The following is a 24,730-nucleotide window of genomic DNA, read 5'->3' on the forward strand; positions in this document are numbered from 1 at the left end:
AATTAGTATCACTAGATGAATGCTCACTTTTTGCTGGAATAGCAAGGTTCAAAAATTACTCTCTTGCTTTTCTTTCTTTTCTTTCATCCTTTCTTTCTTTCAAGCCATTAAGTACTGGGAAAACTCATTCAGTTAAATAAATAGGAATTGGAATTTTTGCTAAAAGTGTCCCTCGGGGAGCGCCTGGGTGGTTCAGGGGGTTAAGCCTCTGCCTTTGGCTCAGGTCGTGGTCTCAGGGTCCTGGGATTGAGCCCCACATCAGGCTCTCCGCTCAGCAGGGAGCCTGCTTCCCCTCTCTCTCTGCCTGCCTCTCTGCCTCCTTGTGATCTCTGTCAAAAAAATAAATACAATCTTAAAAAAAAAAAAGTATCCCTCAATTCTTGCCTGGTTTTAAGTCAAGAATCATAATAATCTATCACTAAAACTGGCTCCTAATCATCCATTAAATATCCTGGAATGTTATTAAAAGCAAAATTCTGCAAGCCAACTGACTTGTGAAATGATCTGTCATCCAATCAAGACTCATTGAGTCTCTCAATAACTATACATAATTTCAAGTTCCCTTTGTTTGGTGGTTTGGAAATATTTATCCCCTGGGGCAATGCTAAAGTTTGAGATGACTAAGAGGTACAGAATATAGTATTTATGGAAGTTGGGTATCTGGAACTATCCTTAAAGCTATCCCCACTAAAAGAGAGTGGTAAAAAAAAAAAAAAGGGCAGGGGGAACCTAACCTAAGTAACTCTGGAAAATGGTGTTTTGATTGGAATTGTAAGGCTAGAGGCACTAGAACAGTACATGAACTCTGTACTCTAGTTAGGAAATTTGTTTCTCACAGGAGTATGGGTTGATAATTTGGAAACATCTGTATCCTAGTGTTGAGCAATCTAGTAGATAATGGATGGCTGAAGCCAGGTTTCTCACTGTCAGAAGAGAAGCTAGAAAAGCAAGGAGGGGAAGGCTAGAATGAACCCTGTAGTACTAGATCAGAGTCCAAGACATCAGTATGAGCTCACCCTCGGCTCAACACACAAAGAGATGGAGAGACACTGAAATGACTATAGCTGTGTGGATGTGCACAGGATAGCAAACATATATGGATCTCCTCACTCTGTCTGCTAAGAGGGCCTAGAAGCATTGACAGCCCAGCAGCAACAAACACACCCAGCCCCCAGCTCCTGGTTTCCAAACTGATGAAAGAAACCAAGGCTCCTCGGAGAAATGGCTGATTCTGGAGCTGCAACAGAGAAAGCTGAAGATGTGTCTGGACCATCTTCTTGTAGTACCAGGAAGGAAGGAGGTTCTCAAAACACAAAAGAATGAGGGCATGTCAGAGGAACACAGAGGCAACTGGAAAACTCCCAACAGCCAAAGCTAGACCAATTGAAGGAACAAAACAAATGACTTCGCATTGGATTAGAGCCCCCTTCAGGAGGTAGAGCTGAGGATGAGCTGGACTCAGTGAGTGAGTCGCTTAGAGGCACTAGGACAGTATATATACTGCGTCCTCTAGTTGGGAAATTTGTATCCCAGTGCTCGAAAATGGAAAAGGTAATTTTACAGTGGAGATCCTGGCAGACACTGCCTTAACCAAGTGACCAAAGTTAACAACAACAGTAATAAATCATGTTGAAATCGCTTACTCCCTGATGAGATGTGGCAGAAAGGGCACCTCACCTCCATGATATTCTTCCCCAAACCCTTGAGTTCAGCCTCATCATGAGAAAAACACCACACAAAACACTGAGGGACATGCTACAAAATGCCTAACTGGTATTCCTCAAAAATGTCAAGGTCCTGAAAAATAAGGACGGATGGAGAGACCGTGAGAGAACAGAGGAGACAAAGGATGACAAGATGTCTCAAGGAAGATGAAGAGGGTGGGGTGAAGGTCTATACCACAGTTTTTGTTAACTGAAGATAAAAAAAAAATTGTTTAAATCTACAAGATGTGTGTATTCCATACTCCAGGAGATCCTTATTAACCATCCTGCCATAGACTCAGCTACTTCCCCTGGTTCTTCACTCAAGCACCATTCCTCATACTGGCTTAGGCTTCCGCTGTTTGCATACTTGCCTCCGCGAGATCTTCGGGGGGGGAGCCTCTTTCTTCTGGAGTACAATATGTCACCTCACAACAGCATCCCAGTATGGAACGACAGGACCCAGAACATGTGTGTCAGGGTGACCCACACAAGTTGGCATCCCATTAGTTCCACAGCACTCTCTAGTTTCCAGTATTTCCCACCTTTGGCCTATTTCTTTCTCCTGCACAAGATTGCCAACTTCTGACAGGATCTGTAGTGTCCCTCCCCACCTTCCCACGGCTGATGTTCTGACCTGGGCCCTTCTGTGCATCCTGACAGGGGCTGTATTTAAGGATGGCGGGTCACTGGCGAAGATCATTGAAGATCATGGACCATCACCCAGAAATAGGACTTACTGGAAAACTACACATTTTTATATTCCAATTTAATTTATTTAGATCCTCAAGCCTTTCAGAAATGTAAAAAGAGTTACACAGCAATTAAGCACCAATCGTAACAGTGCAGAAATAATGTGAAGGGCCGCCGCCATGGTCTTTGGTCAGCATCCCTGTGAGGAAGGCATTATCACCTCGTTTTAGAGTCAGGGAAACTGGGGCTCAAAGAGCTTCAATAATTTCCCACAATCACACAAACTGGAAGCAGTAGCCTCCGATTTCTTTTCTGACTGAAAGCCTGAAGTTCAGAGCCATTCTTCTACGCCTTCTCCTTTCAGTTCAACAACTCATGAGAGTTACAGGTTTTTTAAGCCTTGTGGTACTAATCAGGAACAATTTTAAATATTCACAGTTTCCCCTTCTTCGTTCTGTGTCCAAGGAAAACTATAAATCCTGTGAGCTGATATTATCCAAACATTAATTCCTCATTTTCAACATCTACTCGATGTGACTACGGAGCGCTTCCTTGGGCGTCACCCATCCGAAGCTTCTTGCCAGCCAGCTCGCCGCTTCAGTTCTGACACCCAGTCAGGCCTGTCGTCATCCTCCTCAAAATCCCTGTGAAGAAACAATTTTGATACTAAGCCTCCATAGCAGGGGCACAGTAAGTATTTTTGGGTGGCTCAAAGCAGAACACTACCATCAAAATATTTACATTTTTGAGCAACTGACCAGAGGAAAAAAACTGTTAGCTCTTCCAAAGGAGCACTCCTTTCATGTTTCTAAAACATTTGCCAATAAAACCCAATATATTAAACAAAAAACAGTAAGTCCAAGCTGAACAGTTAGGCTCAGGAATTCCGTAATAATACCGTAATACATTACTCATCCCAGACAAAAGATTGAGATATGAATATTCATTTGTGATGTTGAGTAATATAACCAGCTCCTGCTAAACCTGAAATTAAGGTCTGATTTTCACACACAACGACTAGCACCATGTGTATATATCCCAACATACGTGTCCTCTGCCTCCAGTCCAGGTTCCAGTCTCTCTGGGTCCAAAATGACAGAATCATGACCACCATCCACACTGTCTGATGCTTCTGTTTCTTCAGACAGGGGGCCCTTCAAGAATTCTTCTGAACCTTCAGCAGAAAATTATGCCAATTTTAACAGTAGTTGAATAATTAGTGAATGTTGGACTAAAATCCTCCAAAAGCTTGCTGGCTCACTGAGGACAATGCTATATTTCTTTTGTAGTGCCTCCCCCATTACACAGCCTGACTTCTGGCATCAAACAGGCCCATGAAGCATTAGGATGGATATAAAATTTAAAAACAGTACTTTCTTCAAAAGAAAAATTTAGAAAATTATAATTAAAACCTTCAAATATAAGAAACTATATTAAAGTTATCTTTGGATCGTCATCTTCCAGTTGTTTTTCCTCTGAGCTCTCCACCCCCAACTTTTCCCCATGATGGGGAATTAAAAATTAGGGAATGGAGACCACATGCATGAATGCTTTCAAAGAATTTTCTAGATGGCAACTGTTTTCAGATTTTTGCTCACACAATAACCTAATATAAAAATGTGAGCTAAATCTTTATAAAAGCCTTTCATACTAGAGCTATGACATAGGTTTTGAACAGTGAACAGGGACCAGAAACAAAATCCAGGACCTACAATTGCTACAACAAAATTCACAACTGTTAACCTTCCTCAACACCATCCCTCTATGCACCCATTTCCGTTGGGGCTCCTATGACCATCTGCACGCAGCTCTATCAGAAAACACCTCTAAAAATTCATCTATATCACTCTAAAACTCTCTCCTTGAGGGCTCACCCAGGGAAGGAACTGTGTTTTACTCTTTTTTTTTTTTTAAGTCTTAACCCAGCATATTTAGCACTCAATAAATACTGACCAAATAAACAAAGACAACTAAATCTGTTACAATAAATAGGGTCAAGACTTGCCACAGCATTACACACTCTACTTGGCGTAATTTGTCTTAGCTCTTGAGTTAGCAAGATGCCTTAGTAATTGAATTATCAGTGTGCCTGGGGGGCTCAGTCATTAAGCGTCTGCCTTTGGCTCCAGTCATGATCCCAGGGTCCTGGGATCAAGCCCCACATCAGGCTCTCTGCTCAGTGGGAAGCCTGCTTCTCCCTCTCCCTCGGCCCCTACCCCCTGCTCATGAACTCTCTCACTCTCTCTCAAGTAAATAAATAAAATCTTTAATAAACAAATAAATAAATAAATATTTTAAAAATCAAAGCGTTTCCATAGGTACGTGATAGGCTTGAGTCACCTGGTCTATATATTGTGTATGTTTGAAAGGCCAAGCTGAGATCCGCATTCTTAAGGATGTTCATCAGAGTTTCTGGAGTCTCTTTGAGCCACTGCTTACGGGTGTTATTTTCACTGTACTTTATTACAGAACCACCTAGTTGTGAAAAGGTGACAGTTAGGGCCATCTAAAAAAGATTCTCAGCATATATCTTCCAGACCATATTTTAAGCAAAGGTAATTATATCTGACTTGCTACTCAAATCTCTTTCATTCACCTACATGGGCCCTGCTCTGATACGTGACACCTAATATCTTCTACAGAGTGACATTAAAAACAACAACAAGAACAACCTCCGGCCCATCAAACAACCATTAGAAAATGTTCTATAGTGGGTCCCTGGGTGGCTAACGTGGTTACGTGTCAGACCCTTGATTTCGGCTCAGGTCATGATCTCAGGGCTGTGGGATCAACCCCCCATGTGAGGCTGCACACTGGGAGTGGAGCCTGCTTAGGACTCTCTCTGGCTCCCACTCCCTCTGCCCCTCCCCCCACTCACACTTGCTCTCTCATCAATCAATCAATCAATCAATCACCTAAAGAAGAAGAAAGAAAATGTTTGATAGTAACAACATTCAATCTGACTACTAACCTCTCTCATCCCCGGCTGCTAAGCTGGAGGAGAGTATGGCTGCAGTTTCCAGAGCCATGAGAGCTGTGTTGGGGACATTTTTCTCCCACTGTCTCCTGACAGGACTTGGTGAACTGCGTTTCCTCAGATGGACTGATTTATTATCTGATTTTAAAATGTAAAAAAGTATCGCTGAGCATATTACTTATCATCTGTACGCACACATATACTCGAACAACTACAGAGAAAGAAGTCTTTCTTTTCTCTTCCAAACTCACGCCTACTCACAATGTTTTTTGAGTTTAAGCAGTAAAGGAGATGAGAAAAAGAAACCTCCAAATGAAAAGGTAAAGCTAATCATTAAAGTGAATTTTTAAAAATATGTATATATTTATACTTACACAATGTATAAGAATGAAGCCCCAAGAGGCTGTATATTTCTGTACATGGTTTCTATGACAGATAGTACAACAAATACTACCTTTCCTACAGGCTCTTATTAATAACACTATTCTCTTCTTTTTTAAGAGTAATAAAGAATTCCTGTACCATTAAATAAATCACTGGATAAGCAAACAAAAATCTTCCCATGTTTATGATACCTATAACCTAGTAAGATGAAAATTAATATTTCTTCCATATTCCCCAGTTCCTCACTTATACAACATTAAAATTTGAATAACTTACCTTTCTCTTTATTTAATGTCCCCAGTGTACTTTCAACTGAATTTTTATTAATGTTTTCTAAATCAGTGTGGCTATACTTTCTATCTTGTTCTTCTTCTGGCTTTAAAAGGGATTAAAAATACAGATTAAAAAAGCTTGAAATGCTACAAACAAGGTAAAGTATGCAAAGTCAGCTATCTTAATTTTAAATAAAGATTAATGAATTAAAAAACATAACCACAGAATCCTATACATATGTTATATGTCATACATATTTATATGTAAGTTAAAAACCATATATATACATACATATATGTATTTAAAGTCATCTATATTTGTAATCATTATATTTCTTTTAAAGAGAGAGTGAGGGGCAGAGGGAGAGGGAGAGACAGAGTCCCAAGCAGGCTCTGTGCTGACGCAGAGCACGACACAAGGCTCAATCTCACGACTCTGAGATCATGAGCTGAGCTGAAATCAAAGGTCAGACACTTAATCGACTGAGCCACCCAGGGGCCCCCATATTACTAGTCATTAATATCAACCATTGCAAATATGAAGAGGATATATAAAACAACAGGTATTTGAGAGGGCTTTATAGAAGCAATGAGTAATGAAAAACTTCAATATTGTTTGCTGTATTGGGCTTTTTATGCTGGAATATCAAAATGAGGTACTTTATAAAGTTGCTATATATGGTCAAAATGTTCCCACTTCACCTGAGTGGCTCAGTCAGTTGAACATCTTGATCTCTTGATTTCGGCTCAGGCCACGATCTCAGGGTTGTGCGATCGAGCCCCATGTAGGGCTCCACAATTGGCAGGGAGTCTGCTTGAGATTCTCCCTCACCCTCCTCTCCCTCTGCCACGCCCCTCCCTCCCTCTAAAAATAAATAAATAAAATCTTTAAAATGTTCCCACTTAATTTGGTATTTTTCCAAATTATCTAAGCTCCTGATTTCATGAAATAGAGTAACACACTGTCTAGACGCTGCTAAATCTGCATATATTTTGAGAATACATCTCCTATTCCTCAACAGTTTCCAGCATGTGGGTTCTCAATGACTTGTTGAATGAATAAATAAACAGCAGACTGTGGCTGGGACTTTGTTCTTACTTCTATCGATGGTTCTCAAACTTCTCTCCCCACCCGGCAAAGGGCCCCCCCCCCAGACAAAGAAGTCAGAATCTTGGCAGGTAGTGGTGATGAGCAGTTTTTAAAAGCCCTGAGGGGATTCTGATGTTCCATCCCCAGTGACAGTCACTGCTCTACACACAGCAGCCTCAAACAGTGCTCCTGGCTTGGCGCCACTCGGCTCTGCCCTCACACCATCACACCTTGCCGGCTTGCCTGGGACCTTCTCCCTACCTCAGCTCTTCCCTTCTCTGACTTCCTTTCCAGCTCTCTCTTCATTCTGCTTACATTTTGCTCTTTTCATTTTGCGAGAACACATGGATGTGTCCACTGTAGATGGTATTAAAACGACAGTGGTGACCATCTGGGACAGAAGTCAGGATTGTCTACAAAGGGCCCTCAGGAAGCTTTCTCGGGGGTGGGGGGATGCTTGGGATTTCTAGATCTTGATTATGGTGGTGGTTATGTGACACTAAAAATTTTTCAAAATTCATCAGACTCTACACTAAAGGGTAAATTTTATTGCATATAAATTATGCCTCAACAAAGCTGGGAAAAAAAAAGATATTCTCACAAGAATAAAAAAAAAGTACAGGGGCAGGATCTATTCCATTTGTAGCAACATAATGGTGGGATGCTGTTATTTATTTAGAGCCAAATCTCCATTCGAAAAAAAATTGACAAGTTTAAATTCTAGTACATTCCATAAATAGAATGATTTGTTGTTAGTACAAGATTTTTTCTTTTTGGAATTAAATTTGGAATTTCTTTTGGAATTAAAAGAAAGAAAAACAAATCCTGAGTAGGGCATGATTTACTAAGTTGGGTTTGGCAGCTCTGAGAAGTGGATCCGCTATTCTCCTCAGGACATTACCGCAGCTCTCGTGTCAAAGAGCTCATAGCTGGGCGCCTGGAGGTCACCAGGAGCTTGGGGTGGCAGTGCAGTTCGGGAAGGAATGGGGAGCTATTATACAAGGGCAGAGTTTCTGTAACAGGGTAATCAGAAAGTACTAGAAACAGTGGTGACGGTTACCCAATGCTGTGAATGTGATTAATGCTGCTGAATCCTATGCGTAAAAATGGCTACAATGGGAAATTCTGTGTTATGTATGGTTTACCACAATGACAAACAAACTAAAAGCTAGGCTTAAACAAGATGTTCATGACTGAAAGCAGAACAGAGTTCTCTCACGTCTATATTGACACCACTGGTCATCAATAATTAAAAACGACAAAATGAGGCACGTGAACCAAATGCTCGGTGATCTCCAGTGGCTCAGCTGACAGTATGGACGACAGCCACCAATTACCTCACATGCCAAAGGCGGAAAAACTGCTGGCCAGGAGGGAGCAGGTCCCAGTCTTACCAACATCTCAGAGCCCCGGCTGGTACCCAGGAGACGGGTGTTTCATAATCGTAATTTTCAAGCTCTTACCATCATGGCTGCCTCATCTTCCAAAGCTATCTTGCTTCTGCTGGGGTCTGCTTAAAAAGAAGAGAGAAGGTAGGAAGAGAAAGCACACAGAAGATCACATGATTAAGCTTCTCAGGTGATCTGCAGAAAGCCCAAAAGGCAAATGAAGACAAACGAAGTTTTTGAAGTCCATGAGCCAAAGCCTTAGCCTGAACAGTGATATCAAGCTTCAACCACGCAGTAATTTAAACAAAGGCTGTTTCTGCTGTTTTATTCCTAATGCTAACATCTGAAAGGTAAGGCATCACGATTCACTTCTGCCAGCCCATTTAGGCTCTAGAAGGTGAGAACCTCCACATCCCGGGGAGGTCACCATCACCTCCAGCTCAGAACAGCGAGGGAGTCTCTGCTGTCCCCAACAGTGACGAGAGCCTGTGGAACAGGGATCCCTTGGAAGGAGGGGGCTGCTTGTTCCCTCCTGAGGCACCAGTGGCGGTGGCAGTCAGCAAGAACTTGGGCATCCGATCACTTTGGAAAGAGAGGCTGATTTGCCCTGACAGAGCCCGGCCGCCCATGTTCCTCTTTCATTCAACATTGTAAAAAATGGCTACTGAGCATCTGTGATGAAAGGTGCTGAGGCTACAACTGGGAGTGAATGAGACACAGCCCCAGCCATCACGGGGAACGTTCACTGCCCTGGTGGCACTGTCTACTGGCCAGGTGGAGATGCCACCGGACACACGGTCTCCCAAGGTGGCCCTTCTCCACTGGTTTATTCCTCTTATTTAGGAATAGTAAGACTACACTTGGCCAAACTATCTCAAAACTTTTCTTAGACTGGCTTTTATTGTTGTTGTTGCCCAGCATTTTAAAACAAATTTCCCAATACCCTGGAAGGGGAAAAAGCTACAAAATAGTACCTAAGGTAAAATGAACACTAAAGCAAACTGTGGAAACAAAGGTAACTGGCTACCCCTTGAGGAATGGAGAAAGGCTGAATTACAAGACTGCAGGGTTTGCATTACTAGAAGGATATACCTTCCTACAAAAATAACATTTAAAATTGAACTGTCAGGTGGGGCGCCTGGGTGGTTCAGTGGGTTAAACCTCTGCCTTCAGCTCAGGTCATGATCTCAGGGTCCTGGAATCGAGTCCCGCATCGGGCTCTCTGCTCAGCAGGGAGCCTGCTTCCTCCTCTCTCTCTACCTGCCTCTCTGCCTACTTGTGATTTCCATCTGTCAAATAAATAAACTAAATATTTTATTTATTTATTATCTCTCTCTCTGTCAAATAAATAAATAAAATCTTTTAAAATTAAATTAAATTTATTTATTTATTATCTCTCTGTCAAATAAATAAAATAAAATCTTTTTTATTTTATTTTATTTATTTGACAGAGAGAGATCACAAGTAGGCAGAGAGGCAGACAGAAAGAGAGGGGGAAGCAGGCCCTGCTGAGCAGAGAGCCCGATGCGGGGCTCAATTCCAGGACCCTGGGATCATGACCTGAGCCGAAGGCAGAGGCTTAACCCACTGAGCCACCCAGGCGCCCCTCCATCTGAAGTTTTAACTGCCCTTTGCCATGGAACCCAATATCCACAATTTCCAGGGAGAAGGATGTGCCTATCGTTGCAGGGGCTACTCACTCTTCCGCCCTCCACTCTTGGGCCCAAGGTCCCACAGCTAGTAAGGGGAGTGCTGAGGGAGAGGGAAAAGCAGGCTCCCCGCTGAGCAGGGAGCCTGATGTGGGACTTGATCCCAGGACCCTGGGACCATGATCTGAGCTGAAGGAAGACGCTTAACTGACTGAGCCACCCAGGCGTCCCATGGCTCTGCTTTTTAAAATTTTGTTTACCAGATGGTTCTTTGGATACTTGGGGATAATTTCCTATAAGATTAACACTGTATTTTCATGGTTAGATTCCTAGGCCAGGCCACAGAAGCCTTCTACCTGACTGAAGGGAACATGGTACTAATAATGAAATGGAGAACAATCTTTAAATCACTAAAATCTCCAAACTAGGCCTTTTGATCCCTGGAAAATTAAAAGCATAAAAGTCAGTACAGAATTACATCTGAAATAGCAATAAAAAAATTTTAATTTTAAGAGATCTCTGAAATTGTCTCTAGTAACTTGAAAATTATATTTTTTCTTTTTTGTTAAACTATATTTTAAAAGAAAATGGAACAAAAGGCAAGCTTTCTAAAATTCTTACCTTTTTTCCTTGGTGTACTATGCTTAGAATTTTTGGTTTCTTCTAATACCTGATTGCCATATTCTGTGATGATCTGAAAGTTTCAAATAAAGAATCTTATATATGTGAGGTACACTTTTCTTTAGATACTGACATAATGTCATTTAATTATCAACATTATTCCCTACAATCATATTCTCCACAAACATATTCCCCATAATCATAAATATATGATTTATGGCATCTAAAATGCCATTTAGAAAATGCCTATAATTTAGACACATATATAGATATTGCTACAGGTCTAGAAAAAGACCAGAAAGGTTATGCAAACTCTCCCTATGAGGATTCTCAGGGAACGGTACTGTGGAAGGGAGAGGAGGAGGGAAAAGAAGTTTTTACTTTTTTGTATACTCTTCTGCATTATTTGAATTTTTACAAGCATGTCCTACATGTTGTGTTAAAAGATAACAAACCATTTGGCCATACTTGAAAACCACTCACAGTTGACCCACCGTACCTCTGGGGGTAAGCACTTGTGGATAAGCCGAGCCAAAGAGCCTCTGGAGAGAAGTGTTGTAGCAGAAGGGCGATGTGAGGGATTCCTTTTAAATATCTGCTTGATCAGAAGCTGGAGTTCACAGGAGTACTGAGATGGCAGTGGGCTCAGGGACCCCTGACATATTTTGAGAATAAGACTTTTCCAGCTGTTTGCCTGAAACTAAAAAGTACAACTGAATGTAAGAGAAGAGACAAGGCAGGAGTGGAAGAAATTGCCAGCTCAACAAAATCCTTATGAACTAATTTAATTTTATAAAAATATATGCCGCCTGGTCATTTTACTTCCCAGAGGGATCCTTAAGGTACTATCTGAAATCTTATGGTGGGTTCAGAGGGAAGGTAAAAATAAACAGGGCAAAACTTGCCCATCTAGAGGAAAATCTGAGCACTGATGCCAGCTTTGGGTACATTATCACTCATAATCAACGTGTGTGCAGATACACATTGTTAACATATGTTAAAAATCAAGGTAATACATACATGTAGCTTTTTTAAAAAGATTTTATTTGAGAGACAGAGCAAGACAGAGAGCACAGGAGCAGGGGGAGGGGCAGAGGCAGAGGGAGAAGCACACTCCCCTGCTGAGCAGGGAACCCAACGTGGGACTGGATCCCAGGACCCTGAGATCATGGCCTGAGCCGAAGGCAGAGGCTTCACCCACTAAGCCACCCAGAAGCCCCACATACATGTAGCTTAAGAAGTCAATGGTCCTAACAGGCCAATAATAAGTGTAACATCCCTTAGGTTCATTCCTCCCCAGAACCTGCTAGGCCTGCCCCCTCATGATACGCATTCCAGACTATTCCAGCTTTAAAAGTGTACTGCCAAATCCCTTTTACCTTTCATATAATCAAAGTAGCTATTAGAATTTGACAAGCAATAGAATGGGAATCAGAATGACATGCCAGCATAACATTTTTAAAAAATCTTCACTGTAGAATAAACTTTGAAATTAACACTAGATGTTAGTTAGTCTTGGTGATACTTAATGTAAGAACATGTTGGCATTCTGCCTTGAAAATGTACCCGATTAGTAAAATATGCAAGTGAAGATATGAAAAAAGAGAAAAAATCAACAGATAACAAGGGAAAAATTCAGGTAGTGAAAAATGAGACTAAATCTGCTCTGTCTCCAGCTTTTGAACCATTATACCAGGTTTCTGCATTTCCTAAAGGTTTGAGAACTACTTTTGCCTCAAAGCAGATGAGAAAACAGATTGTGTGTCAAATATCAGGGCACCATACTCCTTAATTCTTATTCTTGCTAGAAGGAAGAAGAACATGTATATGAAAGTTCACACCTACACACACAAAAGACAGAATCAGGGGAATAAAGAATATAATCATAAATAAAGTACTGGTATTTTAAAAATAATCCTTTTTATATAAAACAGTGGCTCTCCACTTGGGCTGCACATTAGAATCCCCTGCTTTAAAGATTTATTTATTTATTTGTTTGTTTGAGAGAGGGAGAGAGAGACAGAGAGACAGAGCAGATGTGAACAGGGGGAGAGGAAGAGAACCTCCAGCAGAGCCCTAGCTGAGCTGGGAGCCCCACGCAGCGCTCAGTCTCATGACCCTTAGATCATGACCTACGCTGAAACCAAGAGTCAGGCCCTCAACCAAGTGAGCCACCCAGGCGCCCCTAGAATCACCTGTTCTATAAAACACTACTGTCCAGGACACCCTCCGGGGTTTCTATTCAATTACTATAGTAAGGGCCCAGGTATCGCCATTTTGTAAAGTCTCCCAAGTTGTTGTAACGATGCAGCAGGCATTATAAACCATGCACACTGGAGGAAGACAGCATGTGGTTTCAGTGTGAGGGGCTTTCTTAGTGGTGGCGAAGGCTGTTCCTCCATCATTCACTCTCATACCTCTCAGGCACATCTGAAAAGATGCTTGCCAGGGGTGGGTGGGGATGGGTGAAATAGGCAGAGGGCAGTAAGAGGCACAGACTTCCAAGTATAAAATAATTAAGTTTCGGGGATGAAAAGTAGAGCACAGGTAATACAGCCAATAATATCATAGTAACTTAATATGGTGACTATGGGTACGGTGAGCAATACTGTATTTACAAGTGCTGGATCACTATGTTGTGCACCTGAAACTAACATGACACTCTATGTCAACCGTATTTCAATTAAAACTTAAAAAATAAAAAATGAAAAAATGCTTGGTTAGAGCTAAGTTTCAATCTATACCCAAAGGACAGCATTTATTTCTATGAAAAGCCAAGACTTAACAGGGACAAGTGCTATGATTGTTAGTTCTATGTAATAGTAACTGCTAAACAAGCTGGCCAAGTTATTTAGCCTCTTTTTTGTTAAATTGTGTTTTAAAATATCTTGAAAAAAAAAATAAAGATAATTTTTTTCACAATAGCCAAAAGGAGAAAATAACCCATATGTCCAGCAACAGATGAATGGATAAACAAAATAAGATATAAACATACATAATGGATATCATTCAATCACAGAAAGGAATGAAATTGTGACCCATGTTACAACATTATGCTACATGAAACAAGCCAGACACAAAGGGAAAAGTACTGTGTAATTCCACTTATCGGAAATATCTAGAATACACACGTTCTTGGAGACAGAAAGTGGATTAGAGGTTACCAGGGGCTGGTGGGGAGGGATGGGGATGAGAAGTTATCATTTAATGGGTACAGAGTTTCTGTTTAGGAGCATGGGCTGGGCAAGTTTGGCAAATAGGTACCAGAGATGATTACACAATACTGCAAAGTAATCAATGCCACACAAAACGGTTAAAAAGGCTAATTTCATGATAGAGATTGTATTTTACCAACATAAAAAAATTGAGAATAGCAAAAAAAAAGAAAGGACGGATGGAGGAGGGGACGGAAAGAAAAATGGAAGGAAGGCAGGCAAGCTAAATATAAAACTACAGAAACTAAATAATGAAAATTTCCTATTAGTATATGCTACCAAAGGGACTCAAGGCAAAGGTGACACCCAAGGAAAGAGTATGAATTCATCTGTCAGAAAGGAGAGGAGGGTCAGTCATGGACCATTCAGACCAAGAAGGCATTTTAATACTGAAACACAAAGCAAGCCACTCCATATCGTTTACCCAGAGTTTTATGCAGGGTAATTACCGACAGGGACAACGGGCACGGGGGCAAGGCGGGCAGGGGAATGCAGGTCACTACGCAGCTATTCTCTGCCCTGTTCTCTAGAGGGCAACTATCTGGACCTTAATCCCCAGCTTCCCTGGAGCGAGGAGCATGGTGGTGAGGTCACAAGGGAGTATCCCTTGTGGTACCACTTGTGGGCCAACATGGCAGGCCAAAGATAGAGTCAATGCTGTCAGCACTCCTACAGAGCCCAAGGGAAGCACACGGCCAAGTGGAACCTGGCACATTACTAAGGACTTAGCCAGGTCTGACAAGAGGCTGCCTTTTCCAATTTACACACCATACTTACTGGATGCTTAAGGGTACAGAGCTCATAGAGAATGCATCCCAAGGACCAGATGTCACTGGAAGCATAAAGAAGCAATGGAATGACAAATGGGTTATGCGTGATTATATGAAATACAAAAGAAAAAAATGAAAAATTATCTTCAATAAGAATAAATATCACAAGTAATTCCTAGTTATTAAAATACAATACCTGGTAAGTTTGGTCTAATACTTAGATACTTACTCACAGTAATGGTCACAGTAAAACTCTCTGCTCCCGAGCCCCTACCCTCCAAATCAAGGCTGTTCAGATATCATTTCAGTAGCATTCAGTACAGAAGGGAGTATTTGTGGACTCAGACTGGCATAGTTGGAAGGAGGGTTAGAAGTCATGCAGTATTGCTTCTACCTAGACCATCTGTGCGCAACCCCAGGCCTTTTGGCCACACCTCCTGATAAATAGCTCTTTACCTTGTACGCAGCCTGTTGGATGGCTCTAGGGAGAGTGGTCTTTATCATAAGCCAAAATGTGTCTTCTGGATACCCTCATCACCCTGTGTTAGCTCTACATTCCCAAACCAAGAGAATAAGACTACTCATTCTTCCCCCAAACAGTTCTTCATAAATCAGAAGAGTTCTATAATTTGCCCCATAGGCCCACCCTTCTTCATTCTAAGCATCCCCATTTCCTCCATCCTTCTTACCACCTAGTTCCACATATATCTGAACCTCTTGAAAAAAAGACTGCAGACACCAAAGACTTCATCCCCAAACACGTCAGCATGTACTCTCCCTCATAAACACAATACCATTGTCACATCCAAGAAATTTAACCTTAATTCAATCATATCACCAAATATTTGTCCAAAATCGAATCTCCCCAATTGGCCCAGTAAGTTTCTCCATAGCTGCTGTGTCCCCAGTGCACTCAGTTTTACTCTTAAAAGAAACTATTCAGTATGGATTACCATGTTCTTTACAGAAATCAACTCGACAGAAGGTAACAAGAGCCTGTAGGTTTTCTACTTCTAGGAATTCATGCCAAGAATGTGTTACAAAATAATGATGTTTCCTCACAACAGGTCTATTAATCATGACACTGATTATGATACTGAAAATTGGAAATATATCATTAGACCAACAATATTTGTGAAGAGCTTAAATATGTGGTGATATGAATATGATATAATAAAATAAAAAAGGAGGATACTAAGTTGTATATAGAATACATAAACTAGGTTTGGCAGGAGGAAGTGAATGGATGGAAAAAAACATCAAAATGTTATTAACAGCAGTGAAAAAGTAGGTGATGGCCATATCCTTTCTTGTATATCTATTTCCGGTATTCCTCTGTTCACCCATTCCATCAGTGGGCATGTCATGACTTATATTCAGAAAAAAATTCTGTTTTAAATCATAAGGTCTTAAGACTATCTTCTTTTAATTAATTAACCTATCAGTCAAGTACTTATTATCCAGTCCTGCCAATATGAACTCACTGACATAATCCAGTAGTTCCCAAATTTTGCCACACACTGGAATCATTTGGTGATGCTGGAAAATTACCGATGTACGCTTCTCACCCCCTGACATTCTGATGTAACTGGTAGAGCTGCAACCTGAGCTTTGGGACTTTTAAAAGCGAGAGCAGTAGAGTGTGAAAAGCAGTCATGTCATTCATTCTATTATGTCATTCATACTGTTCCCTAGAAATGACTAGCCTTTCCTTTAGCATTTACACTGGGCTCCTTTTAGCTCTGGTTAAAACAGTTGGAAAACTGTGACTTTCATCTAGAAGCCTGGGCATTTAGATTCTATATTGCTTTCAAATATATTTTTCAAAAACCAAACTTCCCTTGTTACGATGCCTGTCATCAAGTGGTCAAGCTCAGGACTTAATGTATCAAGCAAGAACATTACTTACCTTTTATTGTTGTAAGGCATGTTCTCCCAAATTTCTGGGGGCACGTAATAGGGTGTTCCCACATATGTACAAGCAAACGCCATAGGACTAAAACCATAAGAAGGCAAAGCACGATTACAGCGCATTCCTGAATAAGGGATATTTTGATTGCTGTCACTACTACAAAACAGATATACATACTTGGAGAGAAGACGGGCAGATCCAAAATCTCCCAGTTTTACTTTTCCATTTTGGGTGAGGAAGATGTTCTGCATTAAAAAAGAAGAGCTGAGATTATGTCTTGCATCATTCACCCGAAAGGCAGAGATCTCGGAGAAGCTGTCTATCAAAGCCTGCTGGTGATGGAGATTAAGGGCAGAGATGCTGACAGCTCAGTTCTGGAGCGGAACACAAAATAAGACACCCTTCTGACAGATACACGTTACCCTGCTTGGGAATTCAGGATCACTGCTTAGAAATCAAACAAGCGAGCTTAAGATTTTATCGGTAGACCGGAGCCTGGGTGGCTCAGTCGGTTAAGCATCTGCCTTCAGCTCAGGTCATGATCCCAGAGTCCTGGGATCAAGGCCTGCATTGGGCCTCCCTGCTCAGTGAGGAGTCTGCTTCTCCCTCTACACCTCCACCTGCTCTTGTGTGTGTGTGTGTGTGTGTGTGTGTGTGTGTGTGTGTTCTCTCTCTCTCTCCCTCAAATAAATAAATAAAATCTCGTATCAGTAGAGCCCGATGGAGCGCCTGGGAACGTGTCAGGGGGACTCCATGGCACAGGTCTTGACCATTTTCCATTTGAGAAAGATAGTCTTAGCAATCGCTAAGAGAGCTAGGAACCTAGTAACATACACTAGTAAAGAGATTAAATGATCTTTCTCAAGTAGTACCTTCCTTGGCTCGTATAAATATTAGGCTGACAAAGACTTCTAGGCTAAATAAAAATGTCCCAAAACGAAACAGAAGAACACAGAAAAAAGACTGAGTGAAATAGTCTTTGTTTCTGTTTTCGTGTTGAGGCCCCAAAAGGTATTTCACTTACCTTGGACTTGATATCTCTGTGTAACACACGTTTCTTGTGAATGTGATTTACTCCAAGGCACATTTGTGTGAACCAATTAAGTATCTGTAAGGAAAAGGCATGCAGTAACTGGTTCGTTACTGCATGACCCAACTTATGTTTATCAAACTCTACGAGAAAACGTGGTGATTTTTCAACTGTGGCTGTATTTTACATGCCAAATCCCAAAGAATCATCTCCAGGCCTTAGCTGACCTGGATTTTTCTGTAATATTAATACAGAACCCTAAAAATTACATAGTTCAATTAAGATTCCACATTGCCTGGGAGAATTCAGAAAAACTGTGAATCCCATGTTCCATCATCTTACGTATGATCTAAACAGCAATTTAGTTCAATAAAACTCCCACTATGGTTTTCTTGAATTCAACCAAATAAAAGTATTTCTTAAATATATATATAAAGGTAATTCACCACTAAGGAATGAGTATGCTACAACTTTTTGTAATCATTACATCAGATTTTCATTTGCCTTTTCAGAGTGTTCATTTATTATCATTAAAAGATTTCATTATGTTGTCAACCATCCTGTGAGTCAGCATTTTCTTCTTACGAATCCTAAGTCAGTAGTATTCAGAATTTCTAAGCCTATAATTAAATGTCAAACTGATTTTTTTTCCTTTTTTGCTATGGAGATTCATTCATTTGAAGCCAAGGTTGACCTCCTTCTCTGGAATCCATATTTTTAACAACACAACTGCTAAATAAAAATATTTATACCAATATGCTTTCATAACATGTTATACCCTAAACCAGACAAAGTCCCATTCATGGTGTTTATTTAACTATTTTCCTTAGTCAATTCATTCTAATAATATTTAATACACAATTTTCCTTTAAAAAGGCAGGAAATACTAGACATAAAGGAAAATGCTAAATTGTAAAAGGAAAAAGTATGAGAATAGGTATTCCCATGAGGAGGTATTTCCATGACCCAGGAATTTGGGCTTCGTTCTTCTGATGATCAAGTAATGCCAAATAACTCTATCTGTCTTCTACAATGTCAGTACCACAAAATTTATAATTTGAAATATACGGGACAAAATAGGAGCAATACAATTTTGAAACTCTTCTACACACAGAAGTTTTATTCCTTGATATTTTATAAACATATCTATTGAACTTGCTGGAAATATCTCTGGCAGCCACCTCCCACACACAAACAGGAGCAGCAATAGGGAAGCGAGTTCCTTCTAACAAGTGTGTCAGGTATATTATATCACGTATAATGCTTTCATGTGAACTTATACCCATTTTGGGAGGAAAGTTGCTTCTAAATCTTGAGAGAAATCGTGGAAGCCCCTCTCTTACTGTATCTTCAGGAAACAACTTTCCTTTCTGATGCTTTATCTTCTGCATTAGGTCCCCTCCGTCACAATATTCCATCACAATATACAGGTGTCCCTCAGCTAGAACAAACAGAAGACTCCTGAGTAAAGCCTGGAGGCCATAAGTCAAATTCCACAATGCATTTATTTGGGGGAATTCATATTTACCTTCAAATGATTCTTGAAAGGCAACAATATTGGGGTGCTTCATTTTGGCTAACAGAACAGCCTCCTTCCTAGAATTCTGTGTACCAGAGAGAGACTAGAAGAAGATTTTAAATAGCATAAATGGAATACTTCATTTTAAAATGGACAGCTTTACAACAATACAGTTGACCCTTGAACCACATGGGAGCTGGGAGCAGTGATCCGCTCCCCTGTGCAGTCAAAAATCCACCTGTGACTTTTGACTCCCCCAAAACATAACCATTAATAGCATTGTCAAATTACAGTCAATTGACACACATGTTGTATGTTACATGTATTATATGCTATTCTCACAATAAATAATATTTTATTCTCACAATAAAGTAAGCTAGAGAAAAGAAAGTGTTACCAAGAAAATCATAAGGAAGAGAAAATACATTTACAGTACTGGATGGCATTTATCCAAAAAATTTGCATATAAGTGGCCCCACGCAGCTCACATCTGTGTTGTTCAAGGGTCAAGTGTGGTTTGTATACGTCAATGCCAGAGGCAGTTTTGAAGCAACACGCTGTGACCCAACTTATGTTTATCAAACTCTACGAGAAAACATGATTTTTCAACTGTGGCTATATTTTACATGCTAAAGTTGACCCTTATATCCTTCCAAGTATAGAACGTAAACCAGTTTTCACATCAGTCTCATCGTAACTGATGTGGAGAATGGGCATGCTATTAACCATAGCATATCCTTAAGAACTGGGGCTCTCATGTCTTACTGTCTGCATCATGTTTGCAGCCCACTGGCCCAGATGAGAAAGACTGATATGTTAATGCAGTAAGCATGGAAGAAGGTGATTTACAAAGCTGGTTTCCAAAACTGCTTATCCCTAACTTACTCTCTGAGGACGAAATTCTGAATGGCTTGTCTTTCAATTAAGAAACTGCCATTGGAAAAAAAAAAAAAAAAAGAATTACAAAAAGATATTTTAAAAAGGGGCGCCTGGGTGGCTCAGTAGGTTAAGCCTCCAACTCCTGATTTCAGCTCAAGTCAGGATCTCAGGGTCATGAGATGGAGTCCCCTGTTGGCGTCTACGCTCAGCAGGGAGGCTGCTTGAGATTCTCTTTCTCACTCTCTCTTCAAAATAAACAAATCTCTAAAAAAAAAAAAAAAAAAAAAATGCAAATTCACCAGCCCATCTGCACCTCCTCAACCAGATACTTAGGGGTGGGGCCCAGCAATCTGTGTTTTAACCTCCAGATGACTTTGAAGCCCACTCGAGAATCACGGAAAGAGGTCAAGAACACAGTGGGGAAATAAATGCTTAGAATTCTGAGAATTGTATCAAAATGTATTTTAGAAAATTGATCAAGACGTTATTAAACAACCTCAATGGCACAGATTCTTTCCTGCAACAACTATGATAAACAAGAACCAGGTAGCACCTTCCTCACCTTCCAGGGAAATAAAACCCAAAACTGATCCACAAAATAGCTTCTCTGATATCAAAAGTTAGCATGTTAGGTTTTTGCTCTTCATTGTATTTTTTATGCTCTGTTTTCATTAATAGGGCTCCTGAGCTGCTTCTGGCAAAGCTTCTTTCCCTCTTAGGTATGCAAAATTGGAAATTATTCATTGAGATAAACAGCAATCGCCACCTAGATTATTTTTTCTCCCTCTTTGTTAATTACAAAAATTACCTAAAATCCATATAAAATACATCAAGACCTTGTAAAGCTAATGAATAAACCCATTACATCTTTTGCACGAAAGAGCAATTCCATGTTAAATCTCAAGAACTAATTTTCCTGGGCAAACTGCATCTACATTTTCAACATGAGCTAATGGCTTCAGCAGTGACCTTGGGAAGCCTTATTTCCTTCATGGCAAACAGCTGATTACTGCTTTCTTGCTGAACCAAAAGGGCTCTGCCGAAGGAGCCCTCTCCGATCACTCTCAGGACCACGTAGCCATCCATGCTGGGAACCCACACAGCCCAGCTCCACTGACACGGTCACCACGACCTCTCTCGACCTGTATTCAAAAACGGAAACGTTGAAAATTAAATATATTTCAAAAGGCAGAATGAAGTCAAAGTAGCTCAAAATGACCATGGTAGGACAACAGCAGTTTATTCCTTTATTGGCTAAACAGGTAGACCCTGGGCACCCATGCCAGGTTTTATAATCCTGAATAAAAAATACATTTACAGACTGTACTGCATTTATCAAAATTGCTGGATGTAAGTGGCCCTGTGCAGTTCAAACCTGCACTGTTCAAGGAACGGTGTGGTTTGTATACGTTGATGCTACAGCACCAGACTTTGACCTCTCATGGTCCCTGCTATCACGCATGCCCCAAAGCAGGTGGGACCTCAGACCTCAACAAATGTAGGGTGATAAGTCTCACAGAGTTAGGCTGGCGCATGGCAGAAATATCCAGACAAGTCAGGAAAATGATACTTTACTGAAGCCTGAAGGATGACTGGAAGTTGGCTAGGCAATGGGGGGCAGGGGGAAGCGATGTAGGCAGAGGGACTGGCATATTTAAGAGCCAAAGAGGGGGCACCTGGGTGGCTCAGTGGGTTAAGCCCCTGCCTTCAGCTCAGGTCATGATCTTAGGGTACTGGGATCAAGCCCCACATTGAGCCCCACATCGGGCTCTCTGCTCAGCGGGGAGCTTGATTCCCCCTCTCCCTCTGCTTGCCTCTCTGCCTACTTGTGATCTCTCTCTCTGTCAAATAAATAAATAAAATCTTATTTTAAAAAAAGAGCCAAAGGGATTGTGTTCAGTTCAAGGAATTGAAAGAGGACTGTCACAGGCTGGTGAGGCAGACAGGGTCTTATCTGAAGGCCACTGCAAGCCAAACTCAGGTTGCTGGATTTTATCCTTGGGGTAATTAATGTGCTATCTCTGAAGGATTTTAGCCAAGAGAGCATATTAGAAAAAATAACTTACTCTGGCCATAGAGCGAATGGACTGCACACAGGACGGGACAGGAGCGCTGGAGTGCGACTCCGACAACAGAAAAGGCAGGAAAATGATGATGGAGTGGAATGGGGTGGTGGCAATGGGAACGAAGAGAAGAATGAGAAGAAGTTATGTAGAAAGAACTCGTAAGATTTTTGGTGACAAATTTATGGGGGATAAGCAGGGAGAAAGGGACAAAGCAGACCTCCCAGGTTTCCAGTGTAAACTAGGTGAACGATGATACCATTCCCTGAAAAAAAGGAAAAGCACAATGGTTCTGTGTGTATGTGTGTGTGTGTTTCATTCTTCTGGCGGTGGGAGTGTGGCAGGGCTGGGGAACAGCATGTTGAAGGGAGACATGTTCCTTTTAGGACACACTGAGCTAGAGGTGCTGGGATTAAGAAGACATAAGCAGAGTCTTTGAACTTCAGTCTCCCTTTCTGTATTTCCCAGATGAAGCAGTTAGCTGGATCGGATCATAGGTAAAGGAGATTGAATATAAAGTACCTAACACTTTGCCTGGTACAGGGGAGGCCGTGGATAAATGGCAGCCATTATTATTACTAAAACCTTAGCAACATGACGCATTTTTTTCCTTAGCAACTTGGTGCATTAAGTAAAAAGAAAACCACCAGAATGAATTAACTTAATTTTCAGAAAGCTTATTTGTAGTGGGGTTTTTTTGTTTGTTTTTTGTTTTAATCACACCACAAAGAATTATGAGGCACAGAGAACACAGCAGGTAGAGCAAAAATCACAACTAAAACAAACACTACAGCGACCTGTAAAATGTCGTTTGTATTCATGTGTCATAGAATCACCCAGCAACTTTAAAATTAATTGCTCCATATTAACCAAATTAGAGGCACTGTGTTCAAAAACAATTCTTTTCAAGAACAGTCTGGTCTTTCAGTGTATTTAGGGATCTGAAAGAAAAAAGTTGCTCCTATTCTAACTGGCCCTTGGTATTACCCGATTTAACAAGCAGGCCGAGGGCTCCTGGATGGCTCAGTTGGTTAAGCGTCTGCCCTTAGCTCAGGTCATGATCACAGGGTCCTGGGATCCAGTCCTGGGTTGGGCTCCCTGCTCCTGCTCTCAATCTCTCTCTCTCTCTACCTCTCTCAAATAAACAAATAAGATCCTTAAAAAAAAAGTAACAAGGAGGCCACGTTTTCCCATATTTCTTTTCTTTTATTCTTCAGGGTCTTCATTTTATGTCAAAGACATAACCAATAAGCAAGAACCACCATTGATTTTCTTAGCTGAAAACCAGTTTTTCTTTGGTTCTTTCTTTCTTTAAGATTTTATTTACTTATCTGACAGAGAGAGATCACAAGTAGGCAGAGAGGCAGAGGAGGGGGAGGCAGGCGCTGAGCAGAGAGCCCGACGCGGGGCTTGATCCCAGAACACTGGGATCACAACCGGAGCCGAAGGCAGAGGCTTTAACCCACTGAGTCACCCCATCTACCCGCTACTCAATCTGACGACACCCGTAAGATCAGTAAGAGACCTGTATACACTGTGACGAAGTCCCTTTGCATGCTCCTCCCAAATACTAGTAAAATGGTTTGGAAATAGCCAGAAGTGGGATCACGGGTGAGACACCCGGGCGCGTGATCTTCTCAGGTTTGCACGCGGACGCCCGCACCATGCGGGGGGCCCTCACCATGCGGGGGGGCGGGCCAAGCGCGAATCCTGCCGCGCCGCGTCCCCTCCTCCTCCAGCGCTGGGGCCGCGGCCGGCGTGAGCGGCCCAGGCCGGGAGCGGAGCTGGGGCGGGGATCCGACAGCGCCGACAGCGGGTCTCCTGCTCGCCCCCATCGCGCGAGGGCGCCGCCCGCTTCCCGGGCCCCAAGTCCCCACCGCCGGCCGCGTTCCCTCCTCCAGAGGCTCCCTGCCAGGCTGCGGGATCGCTTACCGGCTTTCCCGGCGACCGGAGCCGACCCCGGCGTCCCCGGACTAGCGCGTTTCCGCGGGGCGGGCCGACAGGTCGTCTTTCGGGTTGCTGGTTAAAGGAATGTTCTCGGGCTGGGCGGGAGGCGCTATTATCGGAGTAGCCGGGCCTACTAAGGGCGCGTTTTAAAACTGTAGCTCCAAAGCGCCCTAGATCAATGCCAATATTATTGAGGGAAAGTGTCTCCCAGCAACAAGAGTTTTGCCTCCAGTTTACGCGATCAGTTTCTCGGGCTCAGCACTTCCCTTACTAGCTGGGGGACATTGGGCCCAAGTGAGGAGGGCGGAAGAGTGAGTAGCCCCTGCAGCGATGGGCACATCCTTCACCCTGGAAATTGTGGATGTTAGGTTTCGTGGCAAAGGGCACTTAAGACTGCAGGTGGAATTAAGGTTGCCAACCAGCTAACTCTAAAATATGGAGATGATTGGATTCTCCAGGGTCCCCAGTATGATCACCAGGGCACCTCCCAGTGGAAGAGAGAGGCTGAGTGGTGGTCAGAGATTTGAAGATGGAGGATAGGGCCACCAGCCAAGGAAAGCAGGAGGCCTTAAGAAACTGGGAAAGGGGCCGCTTGGGTGGCTCAGTGGGTTAAGCTTC

The 24,730-nt window shown here is 41.9% G+C and overlaps 1 protein-coding gene across 4 annotated transcripts; it reads right to left on the reverse strand.

Moving 5' to 3' along the window:
• Positions 1 to 2,466: 2,466 nt before the first annotated feature.
• On the reverse strand, positions 2,467 to 24,133 carry NEK3 (NIMA related kinase 3). 4 transcript variants are annotated; one of them, XM_032874128.1, is made up of 16 exons: positions 24,098 to 24,133; positions 21,072 to 21,244; positions 19,233 to 19,326; positions 19,048 to 19,145; positions 17,699 to 17,782; positions 16,852 to 16,919; positions 16,672 to 16,758; positions 14,770 to 14,824; positions 11,277 to 11,477; positions 10,778 to 10,850; positions 8,583 to 8,632; positions 6,034 to 6,133; positions 5,368 to 5,511; positions 4,737 to 4,871; positions 3,444 to 3,570; positions 2,467 to 3,040 (listed from the first exon to the last, which is right to left on the reverse strand). In XM_032874128.1, the coding sequence occupies exons 2-16, from the start codon at positions 21,186 to 21,188 to the stop codon at positions 2,956 to 2,958; spliced, it is 1,518 nt and encodes a 505-aa protein (XP_032730019.1). In that variant the 5' UTR covers positions 21,189 to 21,244; positions 24,098 to 24,133; the 3' UTR covers positions 2,467 to 2,955. The 4 variants fall into 4 exon arrangements, with proteins under 4 accessions (XP_032730019.1, XP_032730020.1, XP_032730018.1 ...); XM_032874129.1 differs by lacking the exon at positions 24,098 to 24,133 and having other exon boundaries at positions 8,583 to 8,629; positions 21,072 to 21,444; XM_032874127.1 differs by lacking the exon at positions 24,098 to 24,133 and having other exon boundaries at positions 21,072 to 21,444.
• Between the last annotated feature and the right edge of the window lie 597 nt (positions 24,134 to 24,730).

Source organism: Lontra canadensis, unplaced genomic scaffold, assembly GCF_010015895.1.
Source record: "Lontra canadensis isolate GAN:19392208 unplaced genomic scaffold, GSC_riverotter_1.0 scaffold51, whole genome shotgun sequence".
Taxonomy (NCBI): Eukaryota; Metazoa; Chordata; class Mammalia; order Carnivora; family Mustelidae; genus Lontra; species Lontra canadensis.

What these genes read in the sequence shown, in the direction of transcription:
- NEK3 (XM_032874128.1), bottom strand. Translation starts at nt 21,188, where the DNA reads ATGGATGGCTACGTGGTCCTGAGAGTGATCGGAGAGGGCTCCTTCGGC. An exon ending in ATGCCTTACAACAATAAAAG is followed by an intron (nt 14,825 to 16,671) that starts GTAAGTAATGTT and finishes TTATGCTTCCAG; the next exon opens with TGACATCTGGTCCTTGGGAT. An exon ending in GACATTAAATAAAGAGAAAG is followed by an intron (nt 5,512 to 6,033) that starts GTAAGTTATTCA and finishes TTTTAAAATCAG; the next exon opens with ATAATAAATCAGTCCATCTG.